This window comes from Heterodontus francisci, chromosome 11 (assembly GCF_036365525.1).
Source record: "Heterodontus francisci isolate sHetFra1 chromosome 11, sHetFra1.hap1, whole genome shotgun sequence".
Classification (NCBI taxonomy): domain Eukaryota; kingdom Metazoa; phylum Chordata; class Chondrichthyes; order Heterodontiformes; family Heterodontidae; genus Heterodontus; species Heterodontus francisci.
This window is the reverse complement of record NC_090381.1, coordinates 90,518,218-90,538,893: the sequence shown is the minus strand read 5'-3', so window position 1 is coordinate 90,538,893 and position 20,676 is coordinate 90,518,218. Positions and strand designations below refer to the sequence as shown.

At 45.6% G+C, this 20,676-nt stretch overlaps 1 protein-coding gene across 8 annotated transcripts in view; it reads left to right on the top strand.

Moving 5' to 3' along the window:
• The window catches only part of mecom (MDS1 and EVI1 complex locus), an 815,679-nt gene extending 796,680 nt beyond the window's left edge, over positions 1-18,999 (top strand). For all 8 annotated transcript variants that reach the window (XM_068042483.1, XM_068042482.1, XM_068042481.1 and 5 more), the window contains 3 exons: positions 15,143-15,376; positions 16,154-16,349; positions 17,518-18,999. In XM_068042483.1, coding sequence (XP_067898584.1) covers positions 15,143-15,376; positions 16,154-16,349; positions 17,518-17,652 — 565 coding nt within the window. In that variant the 3' untranslated portion in view covers positions 17,653-18,999. The remainder of the gene's footprint in view (positions 1-15,142; positions 15,377-16,153; positions 16,350-17,517) is intronic.
• The last annotated feature ends 1,677 nt before the right edge of the window (positions 19,000-20,676 follow it).

The window sequence follows — 20,676 nt, the reverse complement described above, 5'->3', positions numbered from 1 at the left end:
ATCTAGATGGTGGAGTAGGGGCAGGATTTTCTACTGCCGTTAGAGATGGGTATGGAGGCAGAGGAGCAAACAAAATGTTAAGGGATGACATTCACAACATTGCCCAGGCCCCCTTCCATTTTGTTCAGGGTCTTCCCACCCCAGGTCAGTTAAGACCCTTAAGTGGCCAGCCACTTAAGAGCCTCTTCCTGCCTTCACTCCAATATTGTGGAGGAAGGAGGGGCCCGCCGTCCCATGGAGACGCTGCCAGGTGAGACCTGGCGGTCTCTGAGTGGGGTCAGGTCCCTCCTTCAGGGGCGATCCATGGCCCCCAGAGGGCCCCCCCTCCCCTCACTAACCTGCCTGAATGGCCATGCCAACCCCGACCCCACTTAGCTGTCCCAGAGTCTCTGATGTCCTTGGTATTGTAGGACCTCCTGCAGAACGGGTAGTGGCCACCGCTCTCAGTGGCGCTGTCGGTACCGCAGAACTGCTGGCCCTCTGATTGGCTGGCATTACAGGAGGTGGGAGTTCGTCCTTTAAAGGGATGGAGTTCCCGACGGCGGACAGTTAATTAACTGTCCACTGTGAGATAGCAATAGAGGTCCGATGGAGGGCCGAGGCAGGGTCTCCCCCCACTTTCCAGCCCACCACTGGGACCCCCTTTGCTGGAATAAAATCTGGCCCAATGAATACAACTGCTAATTGCAGAGTTCTGATTATTAAGTTCATATATATAAGTAAATATCTAATGAAATGAGGAATGATCTGAGTAAACTTTCCCAATTAAATTGTAGGTACCAAGCCCCTAGGTACAGTACATTCTGCAACCTGAGTCACCCTCACTGGTACATTTGGCAATCTAGGAGCTAAGCCTAGCATCTGTGTGAAGCAACAAGTTATTGAGCCACACAGTTTGATGATCTATTACTCCAGAGCATTAAGACTTGAGACTGAATCTTTTTTTTCTCTTAAATTGTTTTCCATTACTTTTCTTGAAAGGAATTTTTTTTAAAAACCTTTTTTTAACTCAATTTCATTAAGCTACAGAGCCACGTTTAAATCTAAGATTAGGTGCACACATTTTTTGTTGCAGTGTTTTTTTTGTGTTCTGGTTAATTTTGCATAACATTTTTAAACATCACAAAGATTACAGAGATAAAAATCTTCCCAGTTCACTTCAGTTTTTCCCCCTTTTTGTAAATGGTAACAGGAATGATAGAAAATATCAAAGCTGAAATATGCAAGATGAAATTTGATTAAATTGACATTACGTGCACAATAAAACTTCTCTTGGTGATCAGGCTCTTTTTCCTGCCAACATCTGGCCTCAACATGTAACAATGCAGGAAGTTGGTAAAGAAAGACAAGGTCAGGAGGTCACACAATGTTTCCTTTCTAACTCCTGCCCTTTCAGCTGCTTTTGATGGATATTTTATCCTCTGCAAATTACTGCATTTGAAAGTGTAATTAGCGATTTTGTTTTCTTAATCATCTAGCCTTATTCTTTTGGTATAGAGCCAGTTCTACATCGTTTATGACAGACCTGCAAGTTGGCAGTTTGAACTATGCTCAATCATACCCCCTTCATGTCTGTCCAAATCTCATTATTGTCATACATTGATAAGGAGAGACTAAATATGGCATTATTTTCTCAGCAGATGTAATGCAAAAATAAATAACAAGGAATTTTTCTTTCTCTTTTCTTCCTATCCTTGTTAATTGTTCAAGATACTACCTCACTGGCTTCCAGTCATGATTTTTGCAGTCTGATTATACAGCAGATAATGGATAGATAGGAAACGTAATAGAGAATTCCATCTGAGAAGAAAAACAGGGGCAACAATGAGATAGGTAAGCTTTAGTTTGGGAAAAAGTGCAATATAAAGAGCACATACAGAAGAACATTAAGAGATATTCCAGTTTTCACCTCAAGGAACAGTTAGATGTAGAGGAATAGTGAAAGATGGAGTTAATACATTCAGAACATGGAGTTTTAGAGAACGCACACTGGTACAGGTGAACAGGATTTAATCTTATACCAGCAAGATATGTTCTCAATATTGGCTTAGGTGTAAGAAAATTATGCTATCGCTTTATACTTCATAACTGAAACCAGTGGGATATTCTTAAAATTACAGGTTTGTGTTGAGCCTTCTATATTCCCAGGCACTGTCGTGTGATTTATTGCAGAATTAAGACTCTCATTCTTTAATACCGTGGTCTAGATTTTCCTGCTTTTAAGCCTTGCTTGTTCGATGGACTTTAATATAATTGTTTATAATATTTTGTGGAGAAGAATTAAACAGAGGTAATATCACTGGGGAGCCCTTGCATGAGGATGGCAATGCTCTGTTTCAATGATTCTCTGAAAATGTCAAATATAGGATTGGAAGAGGATTTGCACAAGGGCAGTATTCATTGAATAGAAATTTTGTGTATTTTTCTAAAGGAGAACCATTCAGCTGTAGCACCAAAGGAATGTCTTCCAAGCATCTGAATTACTCAAGATGGCGTCTGTGCCCTTCCTAGTTTGCAACACTCACTTATAATTTGACAAGAAACTAGGCTCTACCTCTAATCAGGAATATTGGCAGAATTTAATCCCCACATGCCACAGTGAGTTGAAGTCCTATGTCTGTCTCTCACTTAATGCCAGATACTTTCCCCAGTACCTGGTTGCCTTAGAGTCATAGAGTTATACAGCATAGAAACAGGCCCTTCAGCCCATCGTGTCCATGCTGGCCATCAAGCACCTATCCATTTCCCAGCACTTGGCCCGTAGCCTTCTCCACCACTTCCATGGGGCAACTCTGTGCACTGGCCAGGCTATAGTTTCTTTTCAACACATTTTGGACTGCACTAAGTCCGTTCAAGCTCGTCAGAATTTTAACTCTAATAATGCTATACACCGTGTATTCTGATTATACCTTTAGTCTCAGACTCTTCAATTTAACAGTAAAAATTTAAAAATTCTCCAAAATGAAAAGGCCTATTGCACTTATTGCACTGGCTGCTGAAATGATGAAACTCCTCTTATGGTAAAACAGGGAACGAGGAAAGAGCATTTTGTTCTAAGTCGACAGCACTGCAAATAAAATTCAGCTCCAATTTTTATATTTATAAGTCATCTCTATGAAATGAACATGATCTGTTGATAAGAATTGAAACGTGCCTTTTAGTTCCTTGAGAAAATCTAAATAGTGAATTCAACTGACTTTAATAATCATGTTTTGGACAATGCCGTCAGTATTAATATGCTTTGGAAACAATTCTATTGTGTATTTAAAGTCAGCGAACATGCAGAGTCACATCACACAGAGTACACATGTTGCACATGGTTTATATCATAGACGTAGTCATTAGGCTGAACGCCTGGACCCAGTATTCACATGGACTGACTCCCATGATTAATCTTCTCCATTCTGCTGCTTTCCTTTAACTTTGTTTCACAAACGGATAAATCATCTATTTTTTTATTCCAAAAAGATCATTTCCTGTCTTTTGTACTGAGCCTAATCTGTAAACCAATTATCATAATTGTTTCTGTGGTTGGGAGAGAAAGACTGATGTTGTGGAGATGTACGATTGGACTGGTGTTTCGAGACTGACAAAAAAAACACGTCTTGGATTGCAATCAGTGAATCATTTGTCCTTGTGGTTTCAGACGATTTACGAAATAGTGCTTTTCCTGCAGAATTGAGGCATCTGATAACTGCTGATGCCACTGTCATTTTCGTGAGCTGTACCACATTCTGCTGGTCATACACCCTGGGCTATTTGGGTTGGACCTCAGCGGGAGGTATATTTTTATCCAAGTATAAATGGGGGTGGAATTTCCCCATTGCTCCTCAGCATTCACTCTTCCCTTTTAAAAATTAAAAGCCTTCCAAATGTTACCTGTATTGTAAGGTTCTGATTTTATTAGTTATATGCTTTTTGCTTCCCTTACAAGAACATAAGATTTTTTAGGAACAGAAAAAATGCCAGTTTAATTATCGGCCCATTCTTACAGGCCAGCAATATATTTTTGATGTACACTGTTCAACAAGGGCCTTCCATGAGGGAAGGCCCACAGCAAAGATGATAAAGTTATCAATGTGATTGTATACTGTAGGAAAGGGGCAAATTCAGCATGAAGGGAATCAGTTTGTGTTATTGCAAACTTCAAGAAAAACATGGTCACTACCCCAGTCAGCTATGTACGAATTTCAGGACACCAGGGCCGGAATTATTCGTTGGGTGGGAGGCCCTGCCCACTGGCTGAAAGGTCAGTGGCAAGTCCTCCTCCGCGGGCTTGAGGAACCAGGTCGGGGTTTTTCATTACCCAGGCCCTTAATTGGCCTTGAGACAGGAAGTCCCGCCTAATGGAGCTGCTGGCCAATCAGCAGGCCGGCAGCTCTTCGTACCAGCAGCGCCAATGGGAGTGGTGGCTACTGCTGGGACTACACCCAGCTATCGCAAGCACGGTGAAGGACGGCCCTGGAAGACAGGTAGGTTTTTAGGGCCTCACCGGGGACAATCGGCAAGGCCTCGGCAGGGCTAGGGGGGGCGGGCGGAGTGTTGTGTGTTGGGGGCTGTTGGGCTTCGGGGCAGCCCTCCTTGGGGCATGGGGTGTCCGATCAGGAGGGACCCACCCCCACACCCCACCCCACCCCAAGAAGGCCACCTGGTTTTACCAGGCAGGGTTCTTGAGGCTTCTGCTGTCTGGCCTCTGAGGTTAAAATACCCGCTGGGGCTAGAGGAGCCCTTAAGTGCCAGTTAATTGGTCACTTAAGGGCCTTGATTGGCCTGGTGCGGGCAGGCCGTTTCTTGCTGTCGCTGTGTAAAAGTGCAGGGGGGGATCGGGAACGGCCCCCTCCACCTCCCACTCAACTTAACAACCCCCCAGCCACCAGCCCGCTCATTTGGGGCCATAAAAGTCTGGCCTAGGTGTGATGTAGGGAGCATGAAGTAGACAAAGACATAATCCTGGAACTAAGAAGACAGTTAAAAAGTTATTGCGAATAACCTGGATGTGTGGAAGCTGTAATAACATGCTTTCATGTTATTACTTGGGTCCCAGGAGCATGGTACTCAAATAATTTATCTTGCAATCTGCCATTGTTCTTATGGTAGGTCAACATCTAAAGCAAAGTCCACACGTTGCAGCACCTAGTAGTTAAAAAGTGGTGGATCATTGTTTGTCCCTAATTACTACCATTATGCAGTTTCCGCTAACCACACTTTCCTATGCTACCAACTATGCAGCAGAAAATAAATAGGCCTGGGACACACAATGCACACCTCACACATTAACCTGTTCTGTACTTCTGTACATGTGCATTATGTTGGATCATTCCTGAGAGTGCCTTAGCATGTGTGCCCTGACATGTGCACATAGAATCATAGAACGGTCTGCAACCAGGTCCAGGAGCCATGGAATCCAGTGGCAGCTCACCAGACCCACAAAATTGTCAGGATTGCAACCAAGTGGGCGTCTGGTATTGTATGCGGTGTACTGTCCTGACTATTAATCTGTTTCTAGGTTCATAATCAGCTTTTGTGATACTTAACGGTATCCAGAATTCCAGCCACACTTGGTAATGAAAAGGGAGTTGGACTGCACGCCAAGCAAATTGGACTTTTAAGCTGTTGGATTCCTGTTACATGTGTGTGTGTTATGGAGAGAACTGTACATTTGTGAATGTCTGTATGCATGTCTCTGCACATTTATATTTGTCGATTATATTATACATATATCTTCCCCAGAATTTAGAAAGTTAAGGGGTGGTTTGATCGAAATTTTCAAGATGTTACGGGGAACAGATATGGTAGATGGAGAAACTGGGCAGAATTTTCAACTGTTTGTCCCTGGTGAAACAGCGGGACCTGTAGCAGGTGGGGAACCTGATTGCTGCTGCAGTGGGCTTTGTCATGGCTCTTTAACTGAGCCATGGGGCATTAGTATCCCACTTACGGGTTTTCCAACCAGAGAGGGCAAGTGGGATGACCTGCCGAATCTGTCAAAGGAAGGATTTCTAATTAAAGAGAGCCTGACATGGGTCAGAAGGCTGCATTTGCTGACAACGCTACCACTTGGTGGCGTTGCTGTAGCACATGCGCAAATGCAGCATGTGCCACTAAAACGTCACAGTCTGTGACTTCAGGCAGCTGCCAGGACTAAAGATGGCGCTGCTCAAATAATCACATGGAGGCAACCTGACCTAAACACATGGCAGCACACAATGGCTGGAGGGAGAGAGCGAGCGAGTGGGCTGGGGACGGGGGGTGAGCGGAGCGGAGCGGGACGGGGGGTGGGGGTGAGCGGAGCGGCCGGGTGGGGGTGACTGGGTGGGCTGGGGGGGGGTAGCGGAACGGCCGGAGAGAGCAGCGCTAGGGGTAGCGGCGCGGCTATCCGAAGGTGCCTCCGGGCAATTGTTGGGCAAATTAATTGGCTCCATCTCATTGGCCAGTCCTTGCTGCCAGCGGAGAGTCTGTCGCCGCAGCCAGTCCAGTTTCCGCATGAATGATGCCGTTTCACTCTGCAGAACGGCCTGTTGTAGCTGATACAATTGATCTGAAAGCAAGCGAAATTTTTCATTGTAGCTGAGGGGCCTTGGCTGTTCCTCTGTAATCACAATGGCAGCAGCCATGCCTGTCCTTGTGGGTGTCTGAGATTCACGCCAGCGGCAGTTGGGGGCAAGCATCTCCAAAGACAGACTGAGATGCCTCTGCACAACAATAGCATGTTTGCAGGGCAACAAAGTCTGAATGGAGAAGATGCAGCTGCAAGCAGCCTGGCCATCATGTATCTGCAGTGTGTACTGTTTGGCACCAGAAACCACAGTCACTGTGCCTTTGTCCTGTTGCTTGATATTTACTCGATGAATGTGGCTATGATCCTGATGCATCAGCTTCACAGCGTGACTGGTGAATCCTGTGTAAAATGATTGTAGGTCTGCTGGTGCCTCTGCAATGCGCTTGAAAGAGGCTCCCTGCAGGAATGTGGAATAGGAGCGCTGCCGATCCTGGACACTGTTGTGGAAGATCAGCGCTGAGATGCATTCCTTCATGGATGAGGAGTGGTGCAGGTGCTTTATCTTGCCATTCTCTGACTCAATGAAATTGTTGGTGTTGTTCCCAAACGTTAGGACTTTACCGCGTGAACATGATGCCCACATCTCCTTCTGTGGAATCCAGTTTGTCAGCAGGTAGTCCTGCAGGGGTGGGTACAGGTGTTCAATCCTTTCTACACAACTTGTGATCTTCTCCTCCAAAGGTGCATAAACCATTTCCTCGCAGATCATAAACAACTGATCCCTCAGTTCACCGTTCAATGGGTAGCTGCTGATCTTCCTCCTCATGCTCTGCATCACATGGAACTGACAGAGGAGAACCGTTGCAGCTTAGAGATGCTTCCTGATCGCATTGATCTCATTGATGTCCTTATCCACAATGGCTGATCTCACGTGGCAGGCGCTGGATCCCATGAAATCGACAAAAACACCCACAATCTAATCAGCATCTGAGTCATCTCATTCCTCACCATGGCATAGAACACAGCCCTGCCCCTACCAACATTGTCCTGCACCATCACTTGGTACAGAGGGTAGCCGCGTTTGTTCACTATGTACATTCTCTCCATGAACAGCAGTTCAGGAAAGGCCTGCAGGTGGGCCTTCATGGCTGGTGTCATGAAGGCAATATAGAGGATGTTGCTTCCCTGCAGGCCAACCCGCACCATGGCCCTGTCCTGCTGAATCTTCTCCAGCGTATCTCACAGTGCATCCATGTTGTTATCCCCTGTTTTGAGCCGGGACTTTACATTTCTAATGTCACTAAGGGTCACGGTCTTGTTGAATGAACGCTCGATATAATCCTTCAGCTGTTTGTTCCCAGCCTGCAGCTTGACCAACTCTTCTACCTTCTGCCCTTCACCCTGGTTCAGTTGTCGTCTCCTTGCATAGAAGCGTAAACATTCTGGATCCAAAACATGACCGGTATGTACAAGATGGTAGGATCTGACACACAGTTTGTTCTTGCTCGTATTGAATTTCACACTGATGAAGACCTCACAGCCCAGGGTGAGATACCTGAAAAGTTACACAGACATTCAATGAGCACGCCCAAGTTCCTCGTGCACTCACCAAAACGTCAACCATCCCCAGGTGTGTTGTTGGCAGCAGTTTACATGAGCGCCACGACAAGGTCCCAAAAGCAGGTGCGCACCTGTTTCGCAGTGCAGAGGAGGTTGCGCAAAGGTGGTCGACCAGCCATTGCTCCATCCAGCAAATCACAACAAAGGCAGTCCGTAGACACTTAAACTGACTCAAGGAGAGAGGGTGGGGTGGGTGGGTGGGTGGGCATACTCCATAGAAACTTTACAGAAATGAAAGTGACCGTTTAGATGGAAAGCTGTTCGCTGGACTGGAGCACATATACTGCCTGCACACAGCCCCAGACAATGGAAAGGATTTTAGTGCAGTGCAGTGGACTGGAGCACATGCAGTGCCTCAGACAATGGAAATGTTTTCAGAGCAACTTACAACAGCAGAGCAACTTACCTTGGAGCAATCTCCTCTTTCTAATAAAAATGAAGCAGACTGAAATCTCCAAAACGACTGAATAATTGCGATAAAATGCCAGAAAATGCCCGACGAAACCTCTCCTCCTTCCACTTTCAGAAACTCGCGCCGAAGCTTGACGCATGCGTGAATACCTGTTGGCGTTGCATTGCTGTACGCGTAAAGCGCATGCGCAGAGGCCGACCAGGTGCGTTGCCCAAAGATGCATATGTCACGCGATGACGTCATCGGCGCATGCACTAACCAGTCCTGGCAATTCGGAATGCAGCGCATGCGTAGAGAGCAGGAGCCCGTCTGCGCATGTGCGCACCTTGGCGCAGCCTGATGACGTCAATGGCCGGCTGCGTTGTCAGGAATCACTTTGGGGTCAGAATGGCTCAACTGAACGTGGCGAGGAGACCTGCAAAGGCTGACATCCCTCCACCCCTCAACTCTCCCCTAAGTTGTGTGGTCTCTTTTCCTGCAAGGAGAGAAAAGAGAGTTACGAGTGTTAGAAATGGCTTGCGTGGAGAGACCGAACCTGCTGCTGACTTCCTTGGCCTCTTCCATACGCATGTGCTTGGTTGGAGGGGTTGGCCTCTTCCTCCCATCCTTGGGAAAGATCCCCTCATTCAATCCCTCAGATCCCATAGTAGGACCTCCAGGTCAGAGTGCAAGACCCGGAGGGTGGGGGGTAGCCCTCCAATGACAGCCACTGGCAATGCATGCCCACCTGGTCCACTGGGATGGAGGTCTTGATCCACGAGGCTGCAGATGTCAGCAGGCAACTTGCCATGAAAACCTGAGGCACTGGTGCGCACACATGTTGAAGGCACTGTTCCCTTTAAGCTGCTCATCAGAGGTGCCCCCAATGCTGTGGTGAAGGCTAGCAGCAGGGAATTGCAAGTCTGGTGAACTGACTTCCAAGAAGTCGGCAACCACCTGTCAAGCAATGAAAGCACATTTTCAGAAGAAGTGTTGTGAACACCAGCCCATCAGCTGGGCATGGCTGAGGTTTTTCAGTTTCACTGTTCAAAGCCTTCCCAGCCTGCCAGTTTTATTGAAGAAGCATTCTCCACTGTGCACTCAGCTGGTTGACCCTGGTGACTTGCCAACTGCCCAGGAAATAGGTGTGGTTTGCTGACAATGCACCGTCTGTAACATTTCAGGCAGCTGCCAGGATTAAAGATGGCGCTGCTCAATTTATCGCAAAAAAACAAATTGAACCCGAAAATCCCCTCAGTGGCTGCCATTGCCGCCTCCATCCCACCCTCAACAGTCCCCCGCACCCTCCCGCCATCGCGCCTCTCTTTGCCGCTTCCTCCGAAGCCCGTCTTCTCGTCACTATTTCCCCACTGCCTTCCCTTAGCCACCCGCATCGGCCCTGCCGCTCCCCACCACCTCCAGCCGCTTGCTCCAGACCCCACCACAGCCCCCCCTCGCCCCAGCCGACCGCACCCTGCTACTCGTCTCCCACCCCCCCTTGGGCCACTCGCTCACTCGCTCCCCGCTTTCCCCCCCCACCCTCCCTCCTGCCGCCAGCCCCAGACTACACCCCCCACTCCCCCCCAGCCCACCCTGGCCACCCACTCCCACATTCGATCACTTTCCGCCGCGCTGCCCACAGAAGCAAGGCGGGCCTCGAGGGGTGACGGGGCGACATAGGAAAGAGTAGCCGAGAGGAGGGGAATGGGGGACGCGGGGAGCGAGCGGCCGGAGAGCGGGGTGGGGGTGGGAGGGGGGCGGTAAGCGAGGAGCGGGGAACGATTGGCCCTGGGGAGTCGGGGGAGCAGTGGCAAGGCCTGGAGCGAGCGGCTGAGGTGGGGGAAGCAGCTGGTGGGGAGGGGGTTTGGGGGAGAAAGTGTCAAGGGCAGGAGCGAATGGCTGAGAGGGGGAAAGCATAGAGGCCTGGAGCAAGTGGGCTACCCAAGGGGTAGAGCAGTTAGGGGGGCAGGAGCGAGTAGTTGGCTGGGGGTGGGGGATGGGTAGCAGGCGGGGGGAGCAAGTGGCTGAAGCAGCAGTGTGGCAGGGATCGAGCGAGGTGAAGAGACGATTGAAGCAGGGATGGTGGGAGAAGGCGGGGCACCATTCGGGTGAATGGAGACAGCCATTGAGGGGTGGTGACATCATTGCGCATACTGGCAGGCTGGCAAATGGTCGCACACATTGATGACATCCACAATCACTCTGCGCATGCTCTGTTGTCAGGAGTCACTTTGATTTTGATTAAAACCTCAGTTAATGACCTATTTGCATATGACAATTACTTACCCGACAGCTCCAAGGGGATTCACCGTTCGCCTGCAAGCCTAGCCAGTTGAAACCCGTAAGTGGGTGGGGTGATGTTGGGATCCCGACATACCTTTTTAGGGGATTTAACTCCCCACACACACCCAAACCTCCCACTCTTTCCAATAGTTGTGGAGAAATTGGGGGCATAGTTTAAAAATTAGAGCCAGACCTTTCATTAGTGAAATTAGGAAACACATCTACACACAAAGGGCTGGATTTTATGGGACCCCTAAGGTGGGGTCAGAGCGGCGGGGCCCATAGAATCGTGACGGGTGGCTGGGGGGATGCAGTGCCCATCACCAAGTGATTTTTCCCAGGGGTGGGATAGGCTGACGATGGCGTTCCTGCCCAGAGGCCAATTGAGGGGGTGTTCTGCTAGGTAGGCAGGGCGCCTTTTAAAACGAGGCACCCTCCCTGTGGGCTTGGGGGAGGTGGGATCCCTCCTCCGTGGGCCACAGGGAGCCTTGGCCAGGAAACAGTGCACCTCCCAGAACCCCCTCCCCTGGACTTTATGACCATCCCCTCCCCCCACTCATCAGGGCCTTCCAGCCTTGGCCCCAGCGACCCCGCCTCACTCACCTGAGATCCAGGGTTCCAGCGCTGGGCCTGGGTCCAAGGCTGCTGCAGTACTGACAGTGGCCACTGTTCCTGGTGGCACTGTCAACACTACTGAGCTGCCAGCTCTGTGATTGGCCAGCAGCTCTTTGAGGCTGGATCCCCATCTTTAAAGGGACAGAGATCTTGACGCTGGAAATTTTGCCTCTGGAACAACAGAGGATTGCGCCGGGGGCATGAAAAGGCCGGGGTGGGGTGCTCCCCAGTTTTTCAGCCCAGCGGCAGGCGCCCTCCTCCTCCACAAAATCCAGCCCAAAGGGTAGTAGCAGTTTGGAACTCTCTTCCACAGCTGGGAATTGATGCTTGATCAATTTCAAATCTGAAATTGATAGATTTTTGTTATCCAAAGTATTGAGGGATATGGGGCAAAGCTGGTGGATATATGGAGTTAGGTCACAGATCAGCCATGATCTCATTGAATGGTGGAACAGATTTGAGGGGTTAAATGGTCTACTCCTGTTTCTGTGTTCCTATACTTCTATCTGCATGTATTTTGCTGTGTTTATGACTCTATGTGAATGAGTACATAATTATTGGTACATATCTTAACATGAGTATATGAATGCTCATGCACATCTTTGTATCTGTGTTTTTACGTAAGTACCTACAGGTATCTTATGTACATATTTGTGTATATATTGGATATGTATATATACTTGTATTAATATCTGTGCATCACAGTGTGAATGTATGCATTAGTTTTGTGTGTGTACAAGTGAAAGTGTGAAAGTTTGTATCTCTGTGTGTTGTTATATCCAGCACCTGGTAACAGTTAGTCTGATTTTAATGAATATTAAGAACACCAAGCTGGAACGTGCATTCTCCAAGTATATTGGGTCCTTTGTATTCTCTAAAGTTAGAGTCAGTCTAATGATTTCTTGAGTAAAATCCAAACATATGTCTGCAATCATATTATAGACTGTTTTTATCTATTCATGTAAAAAAAAAAGTTGCACAGCAACAGAATGATAACTGGTTATTGTGTGAAAACAGTGGCATGACTGCCTGATAGAGACTATGATAGATAGGTTAGCTGGTAAATAAAAGTGGTTTAAATGCTGAACAAACAGCAACAGCCAACAGAATGGGGACAAGAATCAAATAACAGAAACACATGGAAAATGATTGCTAATGTGTCTATTGTGTTACAATTATACTGGTAGCCAGACTAACTGGCATAGATACTGCAGTTTCAAACTGCAGTTCGCCTCTCGGACAAACACATGTATGTAAGGATATATTATATATAAAAAATTATCTATTATATATCTGGGCAGGCATATTTATTTATTTTTTCAATGTTTATTTTTTGTCAATATAATTCCTATAGTAAATTATATTTTAAAAATGATGTATGCAAAGTTAATAAATAATAAATTTGTACCTGTTCATATATCCAAACAATCACTTTATCACCCACCTCAGTCAAAGCAACATTTGCAATTCTCCTTGCAACTCATGCTGTAAAATAACACAGCAGGATGATATCCATGCTATTCACTTAAAGGTCACTGAGCTCATTACTTACTTTAAATCGTGTGAAGGTTAATATTGCTAAATCATTCCAGTAGGTTGGAGGCTATTAGAAATAACAGAAATATTGAAAATACAGAGCAAGACTGTCAACATCAGAAAACAGAAAAGACAGGTTAATGTTTGAGGCATAGATCCTTCATCAGAATAAAAGTGGACCTATGTGAAAATCAAATCTCTGGGCAAGAGTGAATTATTGGGATAAGGTTTGTGAAAGTTTTGATTTGAGTAATGCTTCTACTTTGATATTTTGAGCTGAAATATTTTGATTGTTTTTTTCTTAAACCAGACACCTGCTGGAAGTTGCCATCTGGTGGTGGTTGTTAGCACAACAAGTGACATTTAAATAGTTTACCTTAATCCATTAGAATCATCCAATAGTGTGGGTGAAAATGTTTTCAGTTTTTACAATTAAGTTATTATTTATTACATCTCCCTGTTAGCCTAGTTAATTCCAGCAAGAGTGGCCCATATAAAGAATGAGCTTCATAGCAGTTGTCACAGGCCTTGAAGGGATAGAAATGTGAAGCTGCAATGTGCTCAACCCATTAACAAAGAGATACTGTGACTTCTTAATAGAAAGGAGAGTAAAGGAGACAGAAAAGAATATTATGGAGTCATGGGGTAGATTTTCAATTCATGACCTGGGTGTTAAACTGGCATTGTTGATTGTCTGCCCATTATAGAAACTTCAATGGAAATGAAAATTGGGTGGTTTCTACAATGTCCAGTTGATCCATAATGCCAGTTGTTTACCCAGGCAGTAAGCTTAAAACCAATCTGATAGAATCATACCAACTTCAGCCGAGGAGACCATTCGTCTTATCTGGTCTGTCTCGATATCGAAGCTATCAATTCGGGTCCCATTTACTTCCTTTATTATTTTTACTGTCCAAGCTCCTAAATGTCTTGATTAATGTTTTCTATAGCCACTTGAGATGATGCCTTCCTTTTTGCACAAAAAACTGTCCTGAAACCTCCCCCTTTATGCTTTTTGTACTAATCCTAAAATCATCCATTCTTTTTACTGATTCATTAACTAGTGTGACTCAACCAATTCATCATCACCTCGCTGTTTTTGTCTTCTGACCTTGACATACAAAAAGCTGATATCCCACTTGCCCAACTTTTTTTCACCTACAATCCTGCTATTAACAGTCTCTGTATTTCTCTCCCTACATTCCGTCACTTTGAATTGTATTTGCCATATATTTTCCCAATCCCAGGCGGCACAGTGGCGCAGTGGTTAGCACCACAGCCTCACAGCTCCAGTGACCCGGGTTCGATTCCGGGTACTGCCTGTGTGGAGTTTGCAAGTTCTCCCTGTGTCTGCGTGGGTTTTCTCCGGGTGCTCCGGTTTCCTCCCACAAGCCAAAAGACTTGCAGGTTGGTAGGTAAATTGGCCATTATAAATTGCCCCTAGTATAGGTAGGTGGTAGGGAAATATAGGGACAGGTGGGGATGTGGTAGGAATATGGGATTAGTGTAGGATTAGTATAAATGGGTGGTTGATGGTCGGCACAGACTCGGTGGGCCGAAGGGCCTGTTTCAGTGCTGTATCTCTAAACTAAATCTATGTCTTACTACAGTCTCCTATATTCTTTCTTAATTCACCACGCTCTCGAATTTGGTGTCATCAGCAAATTTTAGTCCTTCTGTACCTATGGTCAAATAATTTTTGTATGTGGACAAGCCTATGGTTAAATTGTTTATGTATGCGGACAAGAGAGGTTCCAACACTGATCCCTGGGACATTTCACTAACTCTGCTTTGCCAAAGTGATAAATATCCATTTGCTCTCACTCTCGGTCTTCTGTCCATTAATTAGTTCTCTATCCATGCTTCCACTTTATCTTAATCCCATCTTGGTAAGATGTCTCTCATATGGCATTTCATTAAATGCTTTTTAAGTTTCTAAGTATACTATATCTACTGCCTTCCCCTTGGTGTACACATCTATCTGAGTGATAGATGTAAGATTAAAAGCCAATTTTTTTTTAAAGGAGGTCATTTACCTCACAAAATCTTCCATCATAAACTGTCCTTTGGAACTTCACTTGGTAATTATTTGATTGAGTACAATGTTCCACAGTGATACTTGTGCCAGTAATACTGAGACTCATATTTCAAGTCCTGGAGTCAGAGATCATTCATGCCTTGTTTTTCTCATCCTTCAGAATCAATGGAAGACACTGTGAGGAAGAGAAAACCCCCGTGACCAGTCAGAAAACTCACAAGCTGGATGATGAAGAGGAAGATGTAGAACTGGAGGAAGAGGAAAGAGGATGTAATACGATGAGAAAGCCAGTCAATGATCCGATTGCTTATAAACTGGATGGGGGAAACCAAGATGGAATTGAATATGATGAGCTGAGGAAGCCGGAGCACAACAGCAAGGAATCGCCCAGCAGGTTGGTACATACTGTGAGTGGCACCTGGACTCCAATGAGACACTGACTAACCTTTGGACATGCACTACTGAAGTCTGGATTTGCAGGTTCCCAGCAATTAATTAGATACCTTATGGGTGGGGGAGGTTGATGCTATGTAAAGAAAAACAGATCCCTACTTAACTTGCATACAGCAGAAACATAAACCATACCGTAAAGATAACTCTCAGTTAAATATTTTACGAGCCTTTTGATTTTTTTTTCACTCACCATCTTCCTGCTGCCTGGGAGGACACAAGCTATTGTTCACCTCCCTTGGAGTGCAGAAATTGAGAAGGCATTGCATGCGGAAATGGAGCTGAAGAAACTCATATCAGTTCATTTTTAAGATTTCTAATTGCATGAGCTAAGTTATCCTGAGATATTGGGGGGTTTAATTTGGACTTGTCCCACCTGGCAGGAAACTGGCTTAGTCCAATCTGCCGATGATAAAGCAGGAGGTGAGATCAAACCTACCCCTTTCCCACCCGGTGAATTAGGTTAAAATTAGCCCTATTGTTTCAGCTACAGAACTGCAAGTGAATACTGTGGGCAATTTTTGTAGCTCATCTATCTTATAGAACTGAAAGAGCCTCCATTCTCCACATTACATCAAGTGCTCAACTATATAAACACATTTTAGCAAGCAGCTTACTTGGTTCTGTTCTGGCAGAAAATATGAAATGCTATGATTGGGGGAGTATTTCTTGCTATTGTTTGCTTGAACATGTTGTACAACCAATTTATTTCTCTTTCAAGTTATAAGGAAGATGATATGAAACTTCAAGCCAAGAGTAGCCTTTCTGCCCTAGAACACATCCGGCACTTCACAGACAGCCTCAACACAAGGAAAGCCGAGGGGAATCAGTTCAGTGAGGATGATCTGACCACATACAGCACTACCCACCTGTCTGAAGACCTAAAGCAGCCCTTGTACAGGAAATCCAAGTCACAGGTAAGACTCGGAGAGAGATAGGGAGTAGATTCACCTTCAGTGGCACAGATCTGTGGATAATACAGCCTCCGTACTGAAGTGATCAGCAGACACTCTCCAGACGAATCAAGCACAGGGGCCTGAGATACATAAAGGACCTGAAGTTCCCTGTGTGCTCCACTACAGACTTATTAGGGCCCTGATTTTAATGCAGATTAGGTGCTGTCCAGCTACATTGCACCTATTCAGAATGAATGGGAATGATAGGCTGAGCAAAGATTGGCCTGGTGGCCTTTTCACAATCTTTTTGCATGCTTGCTCATTTACTAAAAGAGAATCTGCAAGCGGTCCAAAATAAAATACAGAATGCATCCGATTCTCCTATTGTGAAGGTGTTGCACAGGCACCAGGGAACCTCAGGTACGTTCCTCAAATGCTGCCAGACTAGTCAACCAGAATAATCTCCTAGCCAGGTCTAATGCAGCCTTCACTTGATGGCCACCCACTGCGCTTCTCACAGGACTTGCTGGAGAGCAATTAGCAGCAGGAAATTGAGCTGATTTTTCCCACTCACTAACCAAGGCACACTGACAACCCAGCCCTAAATCAGCTCAGACCACGGGTCAAACAAATAGCATTCCTATTCTTTATGACTCAGTTACCCACTGGCTAAACTCAGTAAACCATTGGGGAAGCTGATAGGCCATAACATTTCAACTGAGTTGGCATTTCCTATTTTGCAGCCCCACAAGACCCTACGAAACCTGTACGATAAACTGTCACTCAAAACTATAGAAACAGCTGATGTTCATTGAATTTGACAGCAGTACCTACTGAATTATTTTCTGAAATCGAATCCTGTCACCATACCAATGCTATCCTTCCCACATGTACAAGCATAATCAACAAAAAAAAGCAGTACCTCCTGGATCAATGCGCCTGTGAAGTGCCTTGGGACATTTCATTGCATTAAAGGTATATAAATGCAATTAGTAGTTGTTGCTGTTGTATGCTCCCAGCCTCATCACCAATCAGGAGAAACCTAAAATGGGTGAGGGGGAAGAGAAGAAAATTAAAATAAGCAGAAAGATTAAAAAGTAAATAAAGTTAAGTTGAAACATGTACTATAGCCATTCAAATAAATGTTATCTTCCTGACTCACGTCCCTTTTCTTTCCTTCTCTTGGTAGGCGTATGCCATGATGCTATCTCTGTCCGACAAGGAACCTATCCATTCCGTATCCCACAATGCCTCCAACATGTGGCACAACATGCCGAGAGCAGCGACGGAGCCTAATACCCTCCAGTCCCTGAGCCATGTATGACACTTTGCAATAACCGGATGGGACCAAGTCCAGCGTCATACATAGCATGACATTTTTTGTTTCTTTTATTTTTACCCTTTCCTTTGTGTCTATTTATAGAGAGAGACTCCTGAGCAGAACGCCTTAGAAATCTGCTGGGTCACCCCAATCGGAATTTTGTGACCTTAAACTGACAGTTTTAAAAAAAAAATGAAATTGTATTTATTCTCCTAGTATTTTGTTTTGCACAGCGAAGGCAGCTGCGTTGTTGTGAGGATCAATGCGACACAAAGTAGTTTGACTAGGAACTGGGAGCTCACGCCTCAGTGGCACAAAGAAAGTGTCTTCCATTGTACTCACTGGGAGAGGGTTTGACCATTTTCAATGTATCCTAGCACTCGATTTATTGAAAACTAAATCATTTGTATAAAATTCATTTGATGGGGGAGGAGGGGAGATGGGGTGACATTGGCTCTTCCTGTACAAATTGCTATTTGCATTATTTTTGTGTTCTTTTAAGCACAAATCAAGTCTCTTTTTTTGTTGTTGTGTAATTAGATCAGTTCAAAGCTCACGTCATAAAATAAAAAATAACACTGAAGACCGCCAATCTGCTTTCACAAATAAATGTTTGTTCCCCCCAAATTTTTCAAATTAACTTTAATTTTAATTTTAGACAATCATTTTTTTTATAACTTTTTATTAAAGGTGTGTGCAGCACTGTGCTATTTATTTGTCTGTTTAGTGATCTCGCACTGTTCAGTCCATACACGAGCATACACACATACACACGTACTCACAGGTGCTTTTATATAACAGGTTGAGATCTTCGATTCCCTGTCTGGGTAGGGGAGGGGTGGGATGGGGAAGGTAATGGATATACACGAGTGCCAAATAGTGTTGTTAAAAAAACAAAAAAAAAAATTCAATCTTATGCGTTTTAATGAATCTGCCTAATGAATAGACTTTATTTAGTTTGTTTTGTTTAATACAATGAGCTGATTCGATTGTATAAGCAGTTATGATTCCTTCATTACAGCATGATTCTTCTAATTAGAACCTGTACCTGATATTTTAAGCTGTTTGTCTGCTTGTGTGGTGTTTTGTTCCAGTAATCCTATTCAGTGGCAGCAATTAAGATATAAATGTGCCAAACTTATGTTTTAAAAAACAAAAAAAATTAACAGATTGTATTTCTTTTATTTCGCCAGTAGTGGCGGAGCAGATTCGTCTTTTTTTTTTGTTTATATCTGATTTTGAATAGTCAGCAAGTTGAGGTACTTTCTCTAAATGCTTTGTACAATGTATCTGTTATGCATTTAAATAAAAATATAATGAGAGGAACAGCTAATAAAAATAAAAGCAAACGTGAGGTCTGCTGGTGTATGTGTGTTTATCACTCTGAGCTTTTCGTGTTGATGGGGATTACTGAGGCAATGCTAGAAAATGAATAAGAGTGTAACATCGGGCTGTGTTTTTGGACGGAGGCTGATGTCCTGCCGTTGGGGTCAAAAGTGGGAGCTGTCCCCACTCCGGCGGGTGGCAGGACCCTGGGGTGGCATTTTGAGAATGGCAGCCCCCCTTCCCCCCCCACCCTCAACCACCCCTTAGAGCTACCAGCTCAATCAGAGGCCTGGGAGCTCAGCAGCCTCAGCAGTGCCAATGCTAATGGTGGCCACTGCTGAGGCTGCAGCTCCAGGGTGAGGGCGCCTCAATGGCGAGGTGCCCTCAAAGAGTGGTGAGTTTTTCTAGGGAAGCTGGGGCCCTGCAAGCAGGCCCTGTAGATTGGTGGTGGGGGGGTTGGGTTCGTGTTGCAATGTCACTCTGTTGCCACGGTGGCGCCCATTGCTGCTGGGGCAGGGCCCCTCCATGGGCCATGGAGTGCCTATCAAGGAGGATACCTCAGGGAACCCACCGGGAAGCTACCAGAGTTTACCTAGCAATCTCCGCATGTGGCGAATGCCCATGGGAGGTGGGTTGGAAGTGGCCCATCATTGAGCTCTTAAGTGGCCAACAGGTGGGTGGCTGAGATGCTCAGGTGCCCGCCGCTGGTAATATGTCATGGCGTCCAGGAAGATGTCGGGCTTAACTCCCGACACCTTCCCCTGTCATATTGCCAGCCCTCCTGCCTTCCAGCCCAACCCTAATGGGCAGGAAAATTTAAGCACATTAGCGGCCTAATATCCTCCGATTTCCCCATTCAGGTGACTGGATCTGTTGTGGTAGCCATTTGCTGGGAGACAGGTTGGGTGGGAGGTGGGATGGTGATGGATGTACTAATATCAGCATCTAATGGGCAAATTGGCACTCAAGGAGAGTGGGCCATTTTTGTGCAGATGAATGTGAAAGATTATGCCACTGGAATTATACTCCATTAAGACCTTCATCGTTGATAAAAGTAGCTGCAAAGAATAAGACCAACATTTAATGATTTTCCCAAATGTTGGGCTGAACTACCCTTCTCATGCTAGAATAGGGCTAGGGGTGGAATCTCTGGCTGCCACCTTGACTTAATTGTGACCTCTGACCTGGGTCAAGGCTGGTTATTTATGTCACTGTTATCAAGGCAAATGCAACAGGACCCACACATGGTACCACCAGAAGAGAAGAACCCATTTAAAAGGGGCAAAACAAGCCCAATGTTCCACAGACAGATTTTATTTTTGGTCCCAGACTGAACGAAAGCCTAAATGCAGATAGGTTTTGTGGCCTGAGGATGAGATGGGAATGGCTGGCTCCTCTTCCTCCAAAATGGTAATTGGCAGGACTTTTGCCGCCGACCCAGAACAACTGCCGCTCCTCTTCTGGCAGTCGATGGGATCAGTGGTGCCAGTCGCCGAAGATAAGGAACTCAGGTGGGTTGCAATTCCCTGCATACTCCACCATTATTTACATAGAGTGAGGTGGAGAATGGGAGGCTGACAGCCTTGCCTGCTGGGGCAGGAGGAGAACAATCCCAGTGGGGATTGGGATGCCTCCCTGTCCCATTTTCCTTCACATTCCCACTTCATTTCAGGCAGCATTCCGGACGAAAATCTAGCCCAA